An 18,009-nucleotide genomic window follows, 5' to 3' on the forward strand; every position below is an offset into this window, starting at 1 on the left:
CAATTCTAAATCATTCACAAACTTTCTAGCACCCTGTAGAGCACAGCCTGGCCCGTGATCTCCAGCTGGCTGGCTTTCTCGTCACAGTGTAAGAGGGTGTCATGGTGGGACAGACACGCCATGGGTTGTCAGTCTTTAGTCACTCGACCAGATTGCTACATATTGGTGCTGATTAGTGGTTTGCCAAAGTCAAAGGTGAAATGTGGTGTCAAATGGAGTGGGATAGAATCATCATATTGTAGATGTAGCGTATTGTAGTTGTCATGGCGTGACGCTAGCATTCTGTTACTGTCACGTTATAGCTCATCATGTGCCTGACCCTGCAGGGTGCCCCGGAAACACGTCACGGAGACGGACATCCATTTCTACCACGTCCCGTCCCACAGCGATGCCAGTAAGAAGCGGCTGATGGAAGACACGGAGGACTGGCGGCCTCGAACCGGCACCTCCCAGTCCCGCTCATTCCGCATCCTGGCCCAGATCACTGGAACTGAGCACGGTAAGTTCTGCCCATCATTGCCCACCCACCAATCACATTCTGTCCAGTCTGTTCCATCATTTCTCACCCACCAATCACATTCTGCCCAGTCTGTCCCATTACTGCTGACCCACCAATCACACATCAGTCTAGACCTGCTTATTAGTGCCCATTCAGAGATCATGCTCAGTATAATTCATTATTAATTACTTGAGCCTTACATAATCTGAAGGTTGTAACATATCTGTAATTATACTGTGTAATGTCTCTATTTTAGAACAACCACAGCAGAAAGAAGTAGGAAAAAAGACAAAGTAAGTAAATGATTTGTAATATCTTGATGACACACGCCTTGCCTCGCATTGAAGTGTCCTTGTGATGTCACACAGCAGTTGGTCTTGAGAGCATTCCGGGAGTGCCAGGCTGCTGGGGACATGCGTCTGGTGCCCTCAAAAGCCACCAAGCTTTGTGCAGTGCTGGGGGAATGTGCTCTAGTGAACGACAGTAGAGTCACTGCAAGTCAGCGTCAGAGACTGGATGTTCATCAAATAAGCATCGAGGGTGGATTTGAGCTGTTGACATTTGGGGGTGGTTCATACTCAGTGCATTTTATTGGGCAATATCAGAGACTATGGTGGGGCTTGGGAGCCTCTGTATGGCCAGTCAGTGCCTGAGTTCTCTGTCAGGAAATGTAGTAAAGCAGCCACTAGGGGGGGCAAGTTGAAATACTGATTGATGGCAATGATCTTGTCTACCATCACTAATCAGCACGTAGGATGGTGCCCCCTGCATGTGTAGGTTTTACAGCTTCATGAAACTCTCATTATGAAGGCATGTCGGGGAGATGGGCAGGTATGACTCATGGAGCATGAAACCCAGATGTCTGTATTCTTGAGTTTGTGTTAATCTCTTTATGGGGACAGTCTACAGTTTGAACAGCAGCCTCATAGATATGAAAGATGCTGCGGAGATAAATATCCTGGTCCCCGCTGTGTGTGTGTGTCTGTGCGTGTGCATGCATGCGTGTGCGTGCATGTGTGCGTCTATGAGTGTGTGAGCAACGGCTTGAGGTGCATGTGTGATCCTCTGCTTCTCCAGACGTGGCATCAGTTTGGCCATTCACCCTCTCCTCTTCCTCCTTTTCTGTTTTCCCTCCCATCCTCCCTTTCCTTTCTTCCTCTCCTCTTTCCTCCACCTCCCTTGCTTCGCTGGGCACCAGGATGACCAAGGTGAACTCCCAGGTCATTGGACCCAAGTACACCAAGCTCCGGGACTGGCACCACGACGTCTCAGCACGCGTCCTCAATGTCCAGTAGTGCCCGCTAGCCCGTCGTCCATCACCCTCTGCCAACTGTAGTCATACCCCCCCCCCCCATATTCCCCCTCCCCCATCTCTCTACCTGTACTCCTATTTTTCTCTTTCTGATTTATTCCAAACATAGCGGGAGGAACGGTTTGACGTTTGTACACACATTATCTTGGCACAACGTGGCACATTTTCCCTTGGTGGTCTGCCATCCCTCGTGCCGTAAATCACATGGACGAGTGTATTATCCCTGAGGAGGCATAACAAAAGGCAGTAAAACAGATAAACAGCCGGGCGGGCGAGCTTTCTGAAGGGACGAAGCTGCGCTCCGCCCGCCATCACCCCCCCCCCCGCTGCGCTAATTACAGGGTGTCTCCCCTAATATGCCTGTCACTCGTTTCCCTTGTAAGGACACCGTCTGTTAAAGCTGTTTACAATAACGATCAGGAGAACAAAACAGCCTTCACAGTTTAGCAGCAGCTAAAAAAGAGAAGGCAAGAAGAGAACACTGGCGCTAGCTGCGTTTACTCTGGTACCGTCGCACTGTGTTCAGGGCTGCTTGTAAACGCATCATTCTGCTAGTGCTGTACGACTGTTAGAGATTTAACAGGAATATCATGGAGGTGACAGCTGTGCTTGTTCCAGTCAAGCATTGATATCTTTCAGAACGGATACCAAAACACATCAACTAACAAGTACAAAATATGTAGGTTTATTTTTAATTTTTTTTCCCTTCTCATAGTTCCTGGTAGGGGCGGCATGGTGGTGCAGTGGTTAGCACTGTTGCCTCACACCTCTGGGACTCGGGTTCGAATCTCCGCCTGGGTCACATGTGTGCGGAGTTTGCATGTTCTCCCCATGTCGTCGTGGGGTTTCCTCCGGGTACTCCGGTTTCCCCCCACAGTCCAAAAACATGCTGAGGCTAATTGGAGTTGCTAAATTGCCCATAGGTGTGCATGTGTGAGTGAATGGTGTGTGAGTGTGTCCTGTGATGGGCTGACCCCCCCATCCTGGGTTGTTCCCTGCCTCGTGCCCATTGCTTCCGGGATAGGCTCCGGACCCCCGCGACCCAGTAGGATAAGCGGTTTGGAAGATGGATGGATGGATGGATGGATTATAACCATTAATAAGCTCTTTACATGCGTAGCCTTATTGTAAAGTGGCACCGAAAAGTGTAACAAACTAGGTTCCATGCACATTGTATCTCAGTAAGACACTACAAATTGAAAACCTGAATTCACTGAAATCATGAGTGTTTTACAGTTACATTGCTGATAAGCTTCAACCCCCTGCGACCTAATAGGATATCGGTTTGGAAAATGAATGGATGGACGGATGGATGGAAAACTCCCATGACAGAGAGTTGAAACAAATTCCCATTTCTGATACGTATTGGTGTCTATATTGAAAGTTATTGTCAGTCTATTAAAGTTCATGAAATGCTGTCCTGTTATTGAATACTGTCCCGAACCTCTGACTTTGAACAAAAAAACTGATATGGACCTTTGATCAAAAAAGTTTAAGCCCTGACATATGGCTAGCATTAGCCCAAGAGTCTTAATGAAGCTGAAGATGTCCTTCTGTGAGAGCCCAGCCAGCTTCAGTCATCGCAGACACACAGACTGATCTTGCGTTCGCTCGTTTCTGAGGACTGCCACAGGTGACACGATGACAGTGGCTGATGCAGATGACGATTGGTCAAAGCCAGCTCCGCCTTTTCAGGGTCCCAAGGCAGAGCTTTACTTAGGAGGCTCCTACCAGGACAGCTTATGGTTATCTCACTTCCTCCACAATGCAGGTAATTTAGGAGCCCGAGGTCCTACACGCGACTCTGATCATAGCCTTGCTGGTGGGAATCGATGGGGTGGAGTTTGGTGAATGTGAGGTATAAAGATGGGAGAGTAGAGTGCATTAGAAAGATGCTTGGGATTAGAACCACGCACATACTGGAAAACACTGGAGAACTAGAGATGAGAAGGTATGGCACTGGACCTGCACAGTGGAAGGTGACAGGATGTGTCTCACACACACACACTGCCGAGGACTGAGAGATGAGCGGAGAGGGTGTGGCTATCACAGAGGGCGGGGCTACGACTGGTGACCTCTGAACTGGAGCCTTGGTACGTTTGAGTTTGCTAATTTGTTTCAAGCTGCCCCCCACCCTCCAGGCTTTATGTTTGCACCTTTTAGTTAATGCTAATTTATAATCAGGCTGAATTTTAGCAGTTTGGTAATGTGATCTGTAATGTGGTCGTTTCAATAAAGCAGTCTCTGTCTCACATTTGCTCCTTTTCTTCCTGCTGTCCTCTTATCCATCTGTCCTTCCTTCCTCATTCATTGATACTCCTGGGAAGCTTAGATAGGGAGTATTCAGGTCAGGTCCATGCACATGCTGTGAGCCTCCTATCCCTATCCTGCCGGTCACTCCACTCCGTGTCACATGTGCTGCGAGAATCTGCTCTCTGGTAATCTGAGCTGCCGAGCCAATGAGCTCGCTCGGCCATGCTTCTGACCACTTCTTTCTGATTGGCTGTGGGTGAGAGTAAGTCCTGATATGGCAGAGTTTGTTCTACCCAGAAATTCAACGAAGGAATGTCACTGCTTATAAATCTGTTGTTTTCTGTCACATGATCCCCAAGGTCCCCCTCCCTAGCTGCAGTCACCTCTGGCACTGTTACGGTCGGTGTCGTATTATTCATCTTCACAAGCATTGCTGCCATGCTTTCCGGCCTCCTCTGTCATTCCCAGTACCACCCTTAGGGGGCACAAACGAGTTCAGTTGTTCCAGACGAACATACATAAACATAAGCTTGAGAGCTGCAATCTGCAGTCACTGGGGGGCACTTTAGAGTAAGAAATAAACCAGAACTAGTGACCCTCTACCACAATTGCATAATCATATAATCACATAAGCATTAATGACTGGGGGGGGGGGGGTCTTGAATATATTCACTCTGAGTATAAACTCTTTCATAACTCAGATAATGATGTCGACATTTTGTCGATTTTGTCTCTGTGGGCTTCCTACTGGAAGCCCCTGGTTTGGGGTCTGAGGGTCTGGGGGGGAGAATACCTGGGAATAGCCTCTGGTCTTCCTACAGTGGGACGATCTGGAAGAGGTAGTAGCCAACTACTGCCAGGCTGTCTCTCCTCCACCGCGGATGCTAGACTCTTACCTTACTGCACCCCTGCCTTGGCACATAGACTGCCCTCTTCCAGCTGGACATCTGCAGTAGCTGCTGCGGAGACGGCAGGCAGTGAGAGGCAGCGAGTGTGATCTGAACTTGTCCTGCCATAGCATGCGGAGCCAGTTCTGTCCGTCCAGATGCTAACAGCGGGCGTTCTCAGGGCAGCGGTGCATTTCAGAGGGTGAGCTACGCTGTGAACTTTCTACCAGATGTCCCGTGCATTTGATCACGGCACGTGATCGCCGGCGGGATCACCGTAAAACGGAGCTCCATCCTCGGCACATGGCTCGCCCTCAGCGATAACACTGCCACCCAGTACTGTTGTGTTGGATCTCCGTTTACCCCTCTTATGCTTCATGATATCTGAGACAGGAAAACTGCAATATAAAAAAGGAAGGAACACTGATACGGAACACGATGCAGGTCTATGCCAGTCTACGAATCAGACTCTAACATTGAAATTGCAGAGCTGACCCTCTTTGACGGCATTGAAGAAAAAAAATCAGACACTGATACTTCATATTTTATGACTGTGATCCATGAATCACACTGACTGCAGCAGTGCCTGTAACAGTCCGGATTACCTTTGCACCTCGCTGATACTGTGGTTGCCAGACAAAAGCTCCTCATTGATTTGTAGCTCATCAGACTGGTCATGCTGTATTTTGTCCACATTGCCACTAGATGGCGTCAAACCCTTGTATGATCTGTACATCAACACGCTCATTTCCAAGCACAGTACCGAGGTGTAATTTAAGGGCCGTCTTATTAGTTGACAAGCACTAGCGTTCTAAACAATTACTTGAGGTCACATAATATTTCCACACATTACTCTGAGGGATTCTGCCTACCTTTCCGTTTTTGATATTCACTGACCTGTTTTAGCCCTGTTTTTACTTGCTTGACTTCCCTCTGCCTTTCTCCTCTACACACCAGGGCTATAACTCTGTGGGGCACCTAGCCACGCCCCTTCTGAGGTCACACGCATGCCTCTGGCCTTTGGCCCGAAAGCCCTCCTGGCCGACGTTTCCGGTGAGGTACATGCTAGCTGGTGATAAAAGCAAAGCCCTAAACTCCATGGTTTAATTTCCACATTAAATTCGCGTCCATGTTAAATCCTGTATACTGTAAATTACCCCTCTCCTGTCATGGCCCCTTTTCTACCGAGCCCTTTGCTCTCACGACCCTAACCTGAAGTTACCCCCCAGAGAAGCCTTCAGCATGGGGTGATCGCCTGTTGGAGATGCAGGGGGGAGAAGGTGACTTGTGTGTCATTCTACGTGATTATTTTTATTGTTGATCGAGGCTAAATCCTCCTGTAGTTCAACAAATAGAGCATTGTGTTGAAGGTTGTGTGGGTTGTGTGTGTGAAGGTCCATATGTGAATTGTAGCCTTTATCCTCTCATGTAAGTTCCTTTATAGAACAGTGGCAGATAAATGTAGATGTTTTGTACAGCAAATAAAACTCCACTCCCAGATAGTTAAGGAGACAGACTGGTGTCTGGGAATAGTGTGTTCATATCCGTGCGGGGTGGGGAGGATGATTAAAGCCGTGTCTCACCCCATCTAAACTGGTGGATAAAGCAAAAGAGCCTGCCCCGCCCCAGGGCTGTGGGAATGTCACCGGTCCTCCAGTGGGTTCACTAGTGCAGCAGTGGGTGGGGCCCCAGCGAGCGTGACAAATCCGCTGTCCCTCTCTATGCACACGGGGCTGCCACTGTGCTGTGCCGTCATGGCAACGGCAAAGTTATGTCTCCATGACGGCGTGGCGTGCCAGCCATCCCGCTAAAATAAGCTGGCGGGAGTGGCGGTCTGGCCGAGTTCAAACGGCGCCGTATCTCAGCCGCGCGCGGGGGGGGGGGCGCAGGAGGGCTGCCTTTGATCGAGGGGCAGCTGTGATACAGCCGTGTGTGTGATGGGGGCGATGGCGCGCCCTGGTGGAGAGCAGCTGGCACACGCATCCAACACCCGCCTCCCTTGGGCCTCTGTGATGTCGGTGTGGTTTTTCGGATCGGTTCTGTATCCCCGTTTCTGGGCCGTGCTCGCTGCCACTTTCCTTCTGCAAGACTCTGATCTGCTCTGCATCCTGTTGGCCGGTTTTAGCCAGATATTCTGCCACTTGCTCTGGCTAAAACCTGGCGTGGTCCTTCACGCTTTCTGAACCTGACTGGGAACGTGTGATTCCCATGGCAGACCCTCGGGTGCCGCTGGCGTGTGAATCTCAGGAGGACGTTCAGCTGCGAATGGGAGTGCGGCGTCCAAGTAGAGGGTTCTGTGGTTCTGCTGCTGAACCTTCGGGTGGGTCTAGCTCTGTACTCGGCCCCAGCTTTCTGTGCTGATACCGGGGCCTGTAAAGCACTCAGTCTACTGCGAGTGGATCAGGGGCTAAATCAGCCCCCCCCCCCCCCCCCCCAGGCACTGGCTTGATTGAGAGCTTCCTGTTAGAGACGCTCCTTCCCAGAGCCTTAATGGACATCTGGGCCGGGATGGGTGGCGCTGGCACGCCGGGCTCATTGGATCAGCCCCCACGGTGCTGTTCATCAGGGATGGACCTTAATGCCATCGGCTGGGTCTCTAATTGGGCTGATCGGGTCTTCCTGACAGACGGCCTGGTAATTGGGCATGATGGGGCTGTCGATGGGGCCGCGTCTGGTTCCCGTCAGGGCGACGAAATGGCGGCACTGCTGGACGCCGGGTAGGGGAGGGGGGCAGCGTAACTTGGCGCATGTCTGTCTGTCTGCATCCTCCACGTGCGCCGATTCCCACCTCGGCTTCCCCCAGAAGGAGACGCCTATGTGCTGGACAGTAGCTCCCACCGACTGACATCCTGCCTCTATCATCCGCTCCTGCCCCCACCCTCTCATTCCCTCCCTCCCCATGTAGTGTGACTTGGCACCAGCCGACCACTACCCTAACCGGCCCCCATCACCCCTCTCCTGTCAGGGCTGTCTATATCTTTAGGTAACTGGTTTCTGTCTCTGGGCTCTGGGAATGGCTGGGGGGGGGGGAGGGGGGGGGGCAGTGTCTGGGCAGGTTTTTCACGGTGGGTTATCACACACCGGCGGCCTGGAGCACGTCCCCTGGTGTGGAGCCAGACACACAGGCCCTGAATCCAACACAAAGCCTGCTTCATCGCCACGGTACCCGTTGCCATAACAAACCTGCCTCCAGGGGCGATTGCCAGGCACGGGCGGGGAGGGAGCGACACTGAGCCGTTGGCACGGGCGGGGATTGTGGGTAGTGGTGGTTGAAGCGGTAGGCCACCCAATGCGTTAGCTGGCTTGTATTGTGCACCAAACACATGGCATTTTTTTTTCCATTTTTCATTTGTTAAAAAAAAGGATTCAGCAAGTGGTGGATTGACTGGGAAAGAGATTAGTGTCCTGATCCTGTGTGTGTGTATGTGTGCGTCTGTGTGTGTGTGTCTGCGTGTGTCTGACTCCTGTGTGTTTGGCTCCTGTGCTGCTCTGAACTGACCATACTGTACATGGGTGTGTGTTCTGTGTAAATATCTGTATATGTATCTGGGTTTCGTGTGTGTGTGTGTGTGTGAATATGTGTGTCTACATTACACGCTGTACCCTTCCGCATAAGTTAAACCCGTCCACAAGTCTCATGTGCAGGGCCTGTTCAGCTTCAGCCGGAAAAATTGTGATGATGGCCGTGGATGGGGATTGGGGGGGGGGGGGTTTAACAGGCTGTCTGGGCTTTTCAGGTCTCATTGGCTTTCATAACCTAGATGGTGTGAAGCGGTTCAGCATCACGGCAGATGTCTGGTTCATATGTCGCACATCGCCCCCTGTTGTCTGTGTCGTTATACCGTCTTGCGGTTCCCCCTGCGCCGGAGCAACTGAACGCTCATGTCAACAACCTGTTTCTTTCCTCAGTGAGGTGGAGGAGGACCCATCCTGTGCTCAGGTCACCTCTGCTGTGAAGACCATGACCAAGACCCCTGCTGGCGGCCCCCAAACTGCCAAGCAGGCTGGTGGTTCTTCAGGTACTCCATACTCCTGAATCCCTGTACACAACCCACCACCCCCCACTCCCCTGTAATTTGTGGAAAACACTGTAAATCACTGGTTATTACATGCAGGCACATTTGGGTTTTATTTAGTTTAGTACTTAATTAACCATATTTGAATGAATGAATCATATGATAATTCAGACCATGCCAGAGCAAATATCAGGGTTTCTTCAGGAATATCCATGATGACCTGAAGATTTGAAAACAGGTGTTGGCATTAACGTTTGTTTTATTTGATCAAATGGTACAGTACATGGACAAAACGGAATAAACTGTCATCAGGGCTAATTTGGTTTAAGCGACTCCTTTTCGATGAATTGAGATGATGAAAATTGAATTACTGAGTAATGAAAATGGAAGAGGAGGCTTTGCTTTCCTGAGCCTCTGTAATGGAAGCAAAGAATGACTTTTGTCACCAAAACCAAAAGTTTGGTGTATAAACAGTGCAGTTTTGAGGCTTATTTCCTTCTGTAGAACCTTCTGCTGTAGGACTTACTTCTGTAGAATGCCCTGTTTTTGAATATACTTCTGTTGGACCTCCTGTGCTATGGTTTCGGTGTCCTGGTCTGACTTCGTCACAGCACTAACTTCTCTAACTTCTCTGCTTCACTGAATCCTTTAAAACATCCAGCTCTTTCTCTCCCTGCATCTGACTCAGAAGCCCATTAACTGAGCTTCTCTAAATTTGTGCCTTGAAATAAACCGAGAGCCCATGATGACCCCAGGGCCAATCAGGTGGCTGTACTCTGTCCCCACCTGCCCACAAGATTTTGGTGTCTAGTTAACCCGGGTTCTGCAAACGTCTGAATCTCAGAAGCCTGACAGTACTCTAAAGATCATGGCCTTTCCTCATGAATCATCATAGACTGTCAGTCTTGCATTCTATCTTTTGGGTAAAATCACAGGAGAGGCCTTTATGCAGTGGGGGCTATTTTTGGTTCTGGGCCCCTTTGTACTGAACTACAGCACTACCTAAAATCGGGTCCGGATACAAATGGACCCAGGCTGGCCCCTGGGGTGTCGACCGTCCCCATGGGTATTTTAGCACCTCTAAGTCATCGGACCAAACAGAGGGGAGTTTGACCCAAGCCAGCAGACCCACAAGCAGTAAAATCCCACACGCGTGTGCCAGTGGCTGAGCTAAAGCAGTTTGTTTAAGGCTGTGTTACACGCGTGAATGTGTGCTATTCATTTTACTTGGACATTTGCACCAGCAGGCTGTTAATGGTGGATTCTGATCTTGGGACTGCGTACGCCAGGCTATTTTGGGCTTGGGCGCTGAACGACACATTCACCGCTGCATCAGGCCGTTTCTTTGGCTTTTTTTGTCCAACAAACCCATTTTGTTTCAGAGCCTATGGAAAATGTTAGCACTAGAGGGAGCGGTGTGCTAGTTAGCTGGGTGCTGTGGGGTGCAGCTATGCATAGGCAAACAGGGAGGGGGTTTCATGAGCAGCAGGACCCCCCCTCCCCCCCCCAATGTTGACATGCAGGCACACTCTGGCCCCAATGCTTGTGGGGGACACCTAGTGAAGGGGTTGTTTTGGGGTAGGTCTGTAGTCCTGCCTTGTCACATGATCAGTGATATTTTTCTTTTTGTGTATGTGGGACTGAGCACTGGTGTACGCATGTGTGTGTGTGTGTGTGTGTGTGTGTGTGTGTGTGTGTACGCATGCCCATGTACTGGGAGACTGTTTTTCTTGCTCAGGTCCTGTGTTTTTCTAGCCTTGCCCGCAATGGCCCCTTGGGGGCCCCGGTGAGCCAGCTGACAGGGGGATAAACAAAGGCATGCTTGAGCTGGCCGGGTGGGCGGGCTGCGGCAGGTGTAACAGTCTACAGTGAAGGAGGAGAGGGGGCGGGGCAACAGGGATGGGGTGGCAGGAGGAAAGAGAGCGACAGACAGAGGGAGGGAAAACAGGGAAAGCGACCGACTTCCAGAAAAGCAGGTGGTCATATTGCAGGGAGGAAATGTGATTTTGCTCATGAGCACGGCATTATGGGTAAAATGTGTTAAGCTGGCTGTGTGAGAGAGTCATGTTGTGAGGAGCCCCCGCTTTTGTCAGTTGTCCCGCCAGTCAGGTTCCTCTGACACTCTCCAAAACGGCAGCACTGTCCCGCCTATGTCCCTGTGACTCTCTGTGTCTCCGCCGGCTCCCTGACCGTGTGGCCTCTTGGCTCCGCCCACTTCCTGGTATCCTGGTGGGCCCCATGCAGCTGTTCCCACTGCTCCCAGTTCAGAATGACCCCTGCCTCCACATTCTGTGAACTTCTTGTTTTCCTCCAAATCCCCTAAAGAATGTGCGTCCCCCCCCCCCTCCCCCAGAGATTCTGACCCCTGACCCCGTTGTACCTGCTGCCGACTGTCAGCTCCTGCACTGCTGGTGGAGACAGTGTACAGTTCCATGACCGTGCTGCCAGCCAGCACCCGGAGCACTGCCAGACAGATTGGGGACACCTGTTCTTCTCAAGTGACTTCTGTTGTACCTTTATTTTTATGAATTAATTAAATAGATTGGTCAACCTAATAAACTTCAGCAAAACAGGCAGCAGTTTCCGCAGGTTCAGTTTAAAAACTGTGACCCTTGTGGCCTGCAGATAATGTCACATTGGGTTTTGCATTGACATACCTACGGGCGCTTTTTGACTGATGTTTTTTTCACTGACTCTCATTGACTCTTCTATTGTCATTGAAAATTGACATTTTCAATTGATTCTCATTGACTCTTTTACTAAATGTTGCAATTTCTCTTCTTGATCCTTTATCACTATCTCTCATTGACCTTTTTTGTAATTGAATCATTGACATTTTTACTGTCACTTTCACTGTCTATCATTGATGCTTTTAAATTGACTCTTTTACTGACTCTCACTGATCCTTTTCACTGCCTTTATTTACTCTTTTATTAACTGTCATGGACTGACAGTTAATTGCACTGACTCTCGTTGACTCTTAGACTGTCACTGACTCTTGCATTGACTCTAGTTGACTCTTTGACTCTCACTGACTCTTATACTGATTTTCATTGACTCCTTGACTGTCACTGACTCTTGCACTCACTCTCATTGACTCCTTGACTGTCACTGACTCTTGCACTGACTCTCATTGACTATTTGACTGTTACTGACTCTGGCACTGATTCTCATTAACTCACTGACTATCACAGACCCTTCCACTGACCATCATTGACTCCTTGACTCTCACTGACTCTTGCACTGACTCGGCCTGACCTTATTCTCTCTTCTCCAAAGGCCCACCCTATCCCAAGGCTGCCATGCAGGTGGGCCACGTGACCCCAAAGGGACCAGGCCCAGCACGGCCTGTCCCCCAGCCTCACCCCAAAGATGAGGACTCTCTGGTGCAGCGCGCTGAGCACATTCCAGCCGGCACCCGCACCCCCATGTGTGCCCACTGCGATACGGTCATCAGGTGAGCTGGCCCTGTGGGACCGTGTGTCGGTAAATGTCAGAGAACTGAGTCACCGCAGGGACTTAATAACTCATGAACACATTTGGGGCCAGCTTGTGGCTCAGTGGGCTAAGCCTGTGTGCCTGTAATCACAAGGTCACCCATTAAAACCCAGCCTCAGCACGTCTGCAGGTCCTTGAGCAAAGCCCTTAACCCCCAGCTCCCTGGGTGCCACTATGGGCAGCTGCCCTTCATGGTCAGCTTACGCTACAAAGAGCAAGTTCAGGGAGGCATAAAGACAATTTCCCCATGGGGATCAATAAAGTATCTATTGTCATTATTATTAAATAATTCCCCTTCTCACTTTGGGGTTTTGGACGGTCTATATATGTGTTGGAGATTTGTCAATGGGGACTGAAAAGCGTCAATAGCGAAATGGATAGCGTGGCCACGCCATGCCTGTATAACTGGCCTTTTCAGTGCCTTCCTGGGGCAGGTGGGGGGGGGGGGGGCGCACAGATAAGGGCTGCACACACAGGCTGGTGTAGGGTTCATATTTTAATTTCCAGAGGCCGATACTGCTGATAACTGTAATGTGACAGTCGAACGGAAGGTCAGGCCAGCTCTGTCTCCGTGTAATTACAGCATGGGCCCCCCGCCACATCCTGATTGGCCAGTAGCTGAGCCGGATCGGGTGTCGCTGGCTCATTATTGGGTGGCAGCTAAGACCAGGGTCAGGTTTCGCTGGCTCATTATTGGCCGTTAGCTAAGACTGGGTCACATGTCGCCCCCACGGGGAGCCAGGTTCCCGCAAGCTCAGCAGAGTGTCTGCGGTAGTGCACTGTAGAGCCGCTATTGTCCACGTTGGATGTGACCTATTTGTTTTGCCACTTAAGCTAATTACACAATTTGTAACCCAGGCCTCTGTGCGTGTGCGTGTGTGCGTGTGTGTGCGTGTGTGTGTGTGCGCTCTACAGCCTCTCCACTTGTGGCTGACTTGCACACATTAGTGATATTATACATATATACCTACACACAAATTGACACCCACCAACTGCCCAGCTGGACCTGGGACAAAATTACTTCAACCAGCCCCCCATGACGCATGACCCCTCCCACCTGGGCCCTCCCTTGGGACCCTGCTCCATTTGTCCCCCCGAGACTGCCCCCCAACACATATACGCATGTGTGTTTGTACATACACACAGATATCCACACAATGGCTCCCTGCACGCCCCCTCAAACGCCTCCCCCCTACACAGATGGCCTCACTCACTCATTGGTAAATTGCCCTGCGTATGTGTGCCTACCCAGGGGCCCCTTCCTGGTCGCCATGGGGAAGTCATGGCACCCCGAGGAGTTCAACTGCGCCCATTGTGGCACCTCGCTGGCGTACCTGGGCTTCGTGGAGGAGCTGGCCTCCGTGTACTGTGAGCACTGCTACGAGGAGTTCCTGGCCCCCACCTGCGCGCGCTGCCAGCACAAGATCCTGGGGGTGAGAATGGCGGGGTCCTGCGGAACGGCCCAGAAACTGGGGGGAGGCTGAGAGGGGGAAAGTATAAAAGAGAGGGAGGAGAGAAAGAGAGAGAGACAGAGAGAGAGAGAGATGGAGATACAGAGAGACAGAGAGGGACTGAAAGAGAGAGATACAGAGAAACTAGAAGGGAGAGATGAAAAGAGAAAAAAAGATAAAGATACTGAGAGAGAGAGAGAGAGAGAGAGAGAGAGAGAGAGGTACCGAAAGACTGAAAGAGACTGAAAGAGAGAGGTGCAAAGAGAATGTTGCATTTTAAAAGCTACCATTACTGGGAAAATTAATTAGCCATGTATTTTACTAAAACAAAAAAGGCCAGACTTAAAAATAAAAAATGTATATTTTCACCTAATATATTTGCATTGAAAAGATTAGAAGGTTAAAAGATAATAAGATACATAGGGGGACTGAAAGAGTAAAGTGAGAGATACGAGGAGACTCAGAGAGACTGAAGGAGAGAGAAGAAGAGATTGGGAACACAAAGTGGAGAGAGAGACAGAGAGAAAGCTGAAACAGATAGAGAGAGCAAGGCAGAGAGATGGATATGGAGAGAGAGAAAGAGTTGCTGTGAGATATTCGGAGAGTATCGCTGTGAGATATTCGGTGAGTATTGCTGTGAGATATTCGGTGAGTATCGCTGTGATATATTCGGGTGAGTATCGCTGTGAGATATTCGGAGAGTAACGCTGTGAGATATTCGGTGAGTATTGCTGTGAGATATTCGGTGAGTATCGCTGTGATATATTCGTGTGAGTATCGCTGTGAGATATTCGGTGAGTATTGCTGTGAGATAATCGGAGAGTATCGCTGTGAGATATTCGGTGAGTATCGCTGTGAGATACCCTGTGAGTATTGCTGTGAGATACCCTGTGAGTATCGCATCGCTGTGAAAACCGCAGCCTAAACCAAACATGGATAACCTCAGTGGGGAGTGGATAGGGAGCAGAAAGATAGCCCCCCCATCTTGGGAAATGTGCCTGTCCGAAGACCCCAGTACTTTAGTGGGATCACACAAAGATTCCAGTACATCATCGCTTATGTCTTCCATTTCCTAGCCCCTGCCCCCACCCTGACACACACAGACCCCCACCCCCCTCCCCACCCCAGCCTCTACCCCATCTTTATACTTCTTGGCCCTCAGCTGTGGGAAACCAGTATACAGCCATAATTCCTGTCATGCAGACCATACTGGGACATGTAGCTGGCCAGTGACGTCAGGTACTGTCAGCAGCTTCCTGTATGCGCAGAATGGTCCCCGAGGGGTGCTGTAGAGTTCTCGGGGTGTTGCTCATTTTATTGTACCTCCACACAAATCCCCTTGAGATCCATCCTAGTGCTTCCATGACCGCGTAACCCACTGTCACGATTCACACCCCGAACAGGAAGTCATCAACGCCCTGAAGCAGGCCTGGCACGTGCACTGCTTCCTGTGCGCGTCCTGCCAGCAGCCCATCCGCAACAACACCTTCCACCTGGAGGACGGGGAGCCGTACTGCGAGGCAGGTGAGGTCCGTCCGTGGCCTGACCTGAGATCAGTGGCATCCCGTCGAGGTGCCGGGTACTACACAAGTCTGGCTTGAGCGTGGCTCGGTGGATGAGTTAGTGTGGTTTAGTGGTCCCAATCCGCTGTTTCCAGACTACTACAACCTGTTCGGGACCAGCTGCCGCGGCTGTGACTTTCCCATTGAGGCGGGCGACCGCTTCTTGGAGGCGATGGGCTTCACGTGGCACGACACCTGCTTCGTGTGCGCGGTAGGCCACCCACCCCTGTGTATGTGCGTATCACATATATCCGTACTACTTCCCTGTTCATCGTGCCTGTTTCTGTTTGTCAGGTCTGCTCCACGTGCTTGCAGGGCCAGGCGTTTTACTCCAAAAAGGACAAGCCTCTCTGTAAGAAGCATGCCCACAGCATCAACATGTGAAGCACCGCAGGTCCTGGGAGGAGGGCTGAAGATGACACAACCCCATCCGATTGGCCCATTATATGATTCATCCAGACTCTGATTGGCCAAATATACGCTTCATCGACTGTCTCTGATTGGCCGAATATATGCTTCGCGCAGACTCCAATTCCGCTCGACTCCGCATAGCCTGTTTATCGGAATTTCTTAGTCTCTGAGGTTTACTGCACATTCCCGGGCTTTTTGTACACGCTGTTGAGTTAATGGAAAGAGGGACTGTCCCAAGATTGTGGCATTACAGGGTTCTCTGTGTCCCGAAGGACACGCTCAGAACCATTTCACTTCACGCCTAATTAGCATCGTAAAACCCGTCCTTCATAAAATTCTTTGTGTTTCGCCTTTTGGGGAAAAAAAAAATACTTGCCTTGTTCAGTCGCTTTCTGAACGAGACATCGTTAGCCTCCAGATTACACTGGTGGTGGTGTGGGAGGGGGGGGGGCATTTATTAAAATTTTTGTGGTCTTGGCTGGGCCGCCACGCCACGCCGTTCCTGGACGGAGGAGGGTGACGGTAACGGGACGGCGGAGAAGGGCGGCTTTGTGTCGCCGTGGTGAAAAGCGCCGCCATTGTTCCCGTTTTTTGTGAGAAACCTTCAAAGCGTGCTCGGAGACGGGGGGGGCGGAGCCGCGTCCGTCTCCGGGGTGAGCGTCAAAGAATGGCGAGAGCGGGAGAGCGGGGGGGGGGGAACTGGGAAAGGAAGGGTCACGGACGGGGGAACGAGGGAGACGGGGTTTGTGCCGCTGTGGCGAAATGCTGGAGCCAAACCGGTAAATGTGGGTCGTTCCCCGGAGCTGTGGTCCGCTGCCTGCCATTGGAGAGACAGACGGCCGCAAAGCAACAGCATCGGCAGCCTTGAAGCGGCTGTTTGGACCGTTTGTTTGACCGTGACGAGCGTTTTATAACAATGCACATTACACGCATCAGGATCGAATGGGGCGTCTGATATCAGGCGTGCGGAGACGGTCTGATGGGTGCCGGGCTTTTGGGTTTGGCCCAACTCCTCTGCCAAGATGTTAAAAGAGAAAGCAATACAGAATCAGACCATTTGATCGCCTATCAAACATCTCCAGTCTACTTCTTCTCTTTTTAAACACATTTAGTGTCCTTCGCAACACACATGCTTGCCAGGATTGTGACAGTTTCACAGGCTGATTTGGACCAAATGAGGCAGAGCACTGGAACAGGTGTGCCAGCCTTACAAGAAGGAACAAAAAAACACAAGAGGACCCCCCCCTCCAAAAACCCGTGGTGGTTGTGAGAGAAAAAACACATCTAGGGGTTCCCAGACAAACAGGCACCCCCAGCCCCCAAGGCATGTTAACAGTTATCAAATGGGCATTTACAACCAGATATTGCAATTTCAGACTCCCCCGAAAGACTGGTGGAATGCCAATTAGCACACAGCTAAAATGGACTGATGATTCATTTTTCAGGAGGGTTTAAGAACAGCCACCCACTGCAGAGGATAACAGGGAGGCAAAGGAGAATGTTAAAGCCTTTTACTGTGCCAGGGTTATTAACTTCCTGATGACCGCAACTCGCTTTACGTTGGATGTTTTTGGTGCAAAACTAATCTGGGAATAAACATTAAACAGTTAAATTATGGTGTAGGTTGCCGGGTACTTCCTGTATTTTAGCATCTGAAGAGTCGCAATCTTTAAGCTTTCGTTTGCATTTTAAAAATAAAGGTTTTTGTTGCTCTTTCACCTCTGGTTTCCAGTTAAGTTGTATATTTCCTGTCCAGCCTCACCCCCACCTCTAGATTGGCTTGTCCTTTGAGGGGCTGCGATGTTCAGATTTGTATACACACACACATTCTACATTGTGCTCTGGGGAATCTGTTGCTGCCTGCAACCTGTAGGTGGTGCTGGTGCTCTGGAACCGCACTCGTACCCGCACCCTAGACTTCATCTCTGTTCTGGGGCAACTCATCATATCGCATAATGTAAGAAACACGGAGGCTTTGTCATCAAACACAGCTTCTCCTCCTCGTCTGTGGAGGTTGTGGATGTGCTGAGGATCCTGGCCAGTTTGCCACACTGGCAGATAGGACAGAACAGACGAAGCAAAGCTCCTCAACAGAGAACAGGAACGACCTTTAGTAAAAC

At 50.5% G+C, this 18,009-nt stretch overlaps 1 protein-coding gene across 9 annotated transcripts in view; it reads left to right on the forward strand.

The window, feature by feature from the left end:
- The window catches only part of pdlim5a (PDZ and LIM domain 5a), a 68,675-nt gene extending 51,068 nt beyond the window's left edge, over window positions 1–17,607 (forward strand). For all 9 annotated transcript variants that reach the window (XM_048984758.1, XM_048984761.1, XM_048984762.1 and 6 more), the window contains 8 exons: window positions 327–499; window positions 756–792; window positions 8,861–8,970; window positions 12,247–12,424; window positions 13,718–13,898; window positions 15,320–15,440; window positions 15,574–15,689; window positions 15,773–17,607. In XM_048984758.1, coding sequence (XP_048840715.1) covers window positions 327–499; window positions 756–792; window positions 8,861–8,970; window positions 12,247–12,424; window positions 13,718–13,898; window positions 15,320–15,440; window positions 15,574–15,689; window positions 15,773–15,862 — 1,006 coding nt within the window. In that variant the 3' untranslated portion in view covers window positions 15,863–17,607. The remainder of the gene's footprint in view (window positions 1–326; window positions 500–755; window positions 793–8,860; window positions 8,971–12,246; window positions 12,425–13,717; window positions 13,899–15,319; window positions 15,441–15,573; window positions 15,690–15,772) is intronic.
- The last annotated feature ends 402 nt before the right edge of the window (window positions 17,608–18,009 follow it).

The sequence above is a fragment of the Brienomyrus brachyistius genome, chromosome 2 (assembly GCF_023856365.1).
Source record: "Brienomyrus brachyistius isolate T26 chromosome 2, BBRACH_0.4, whole genome shotgun sequence".
Classification (NCBI taxonomy): Eukaryota; Metazoa; Chordata; class Actinopteri; order Osteoglossiformes; family Mormyridae; genus Brienomyrus; species Brienomyrus brachyistius.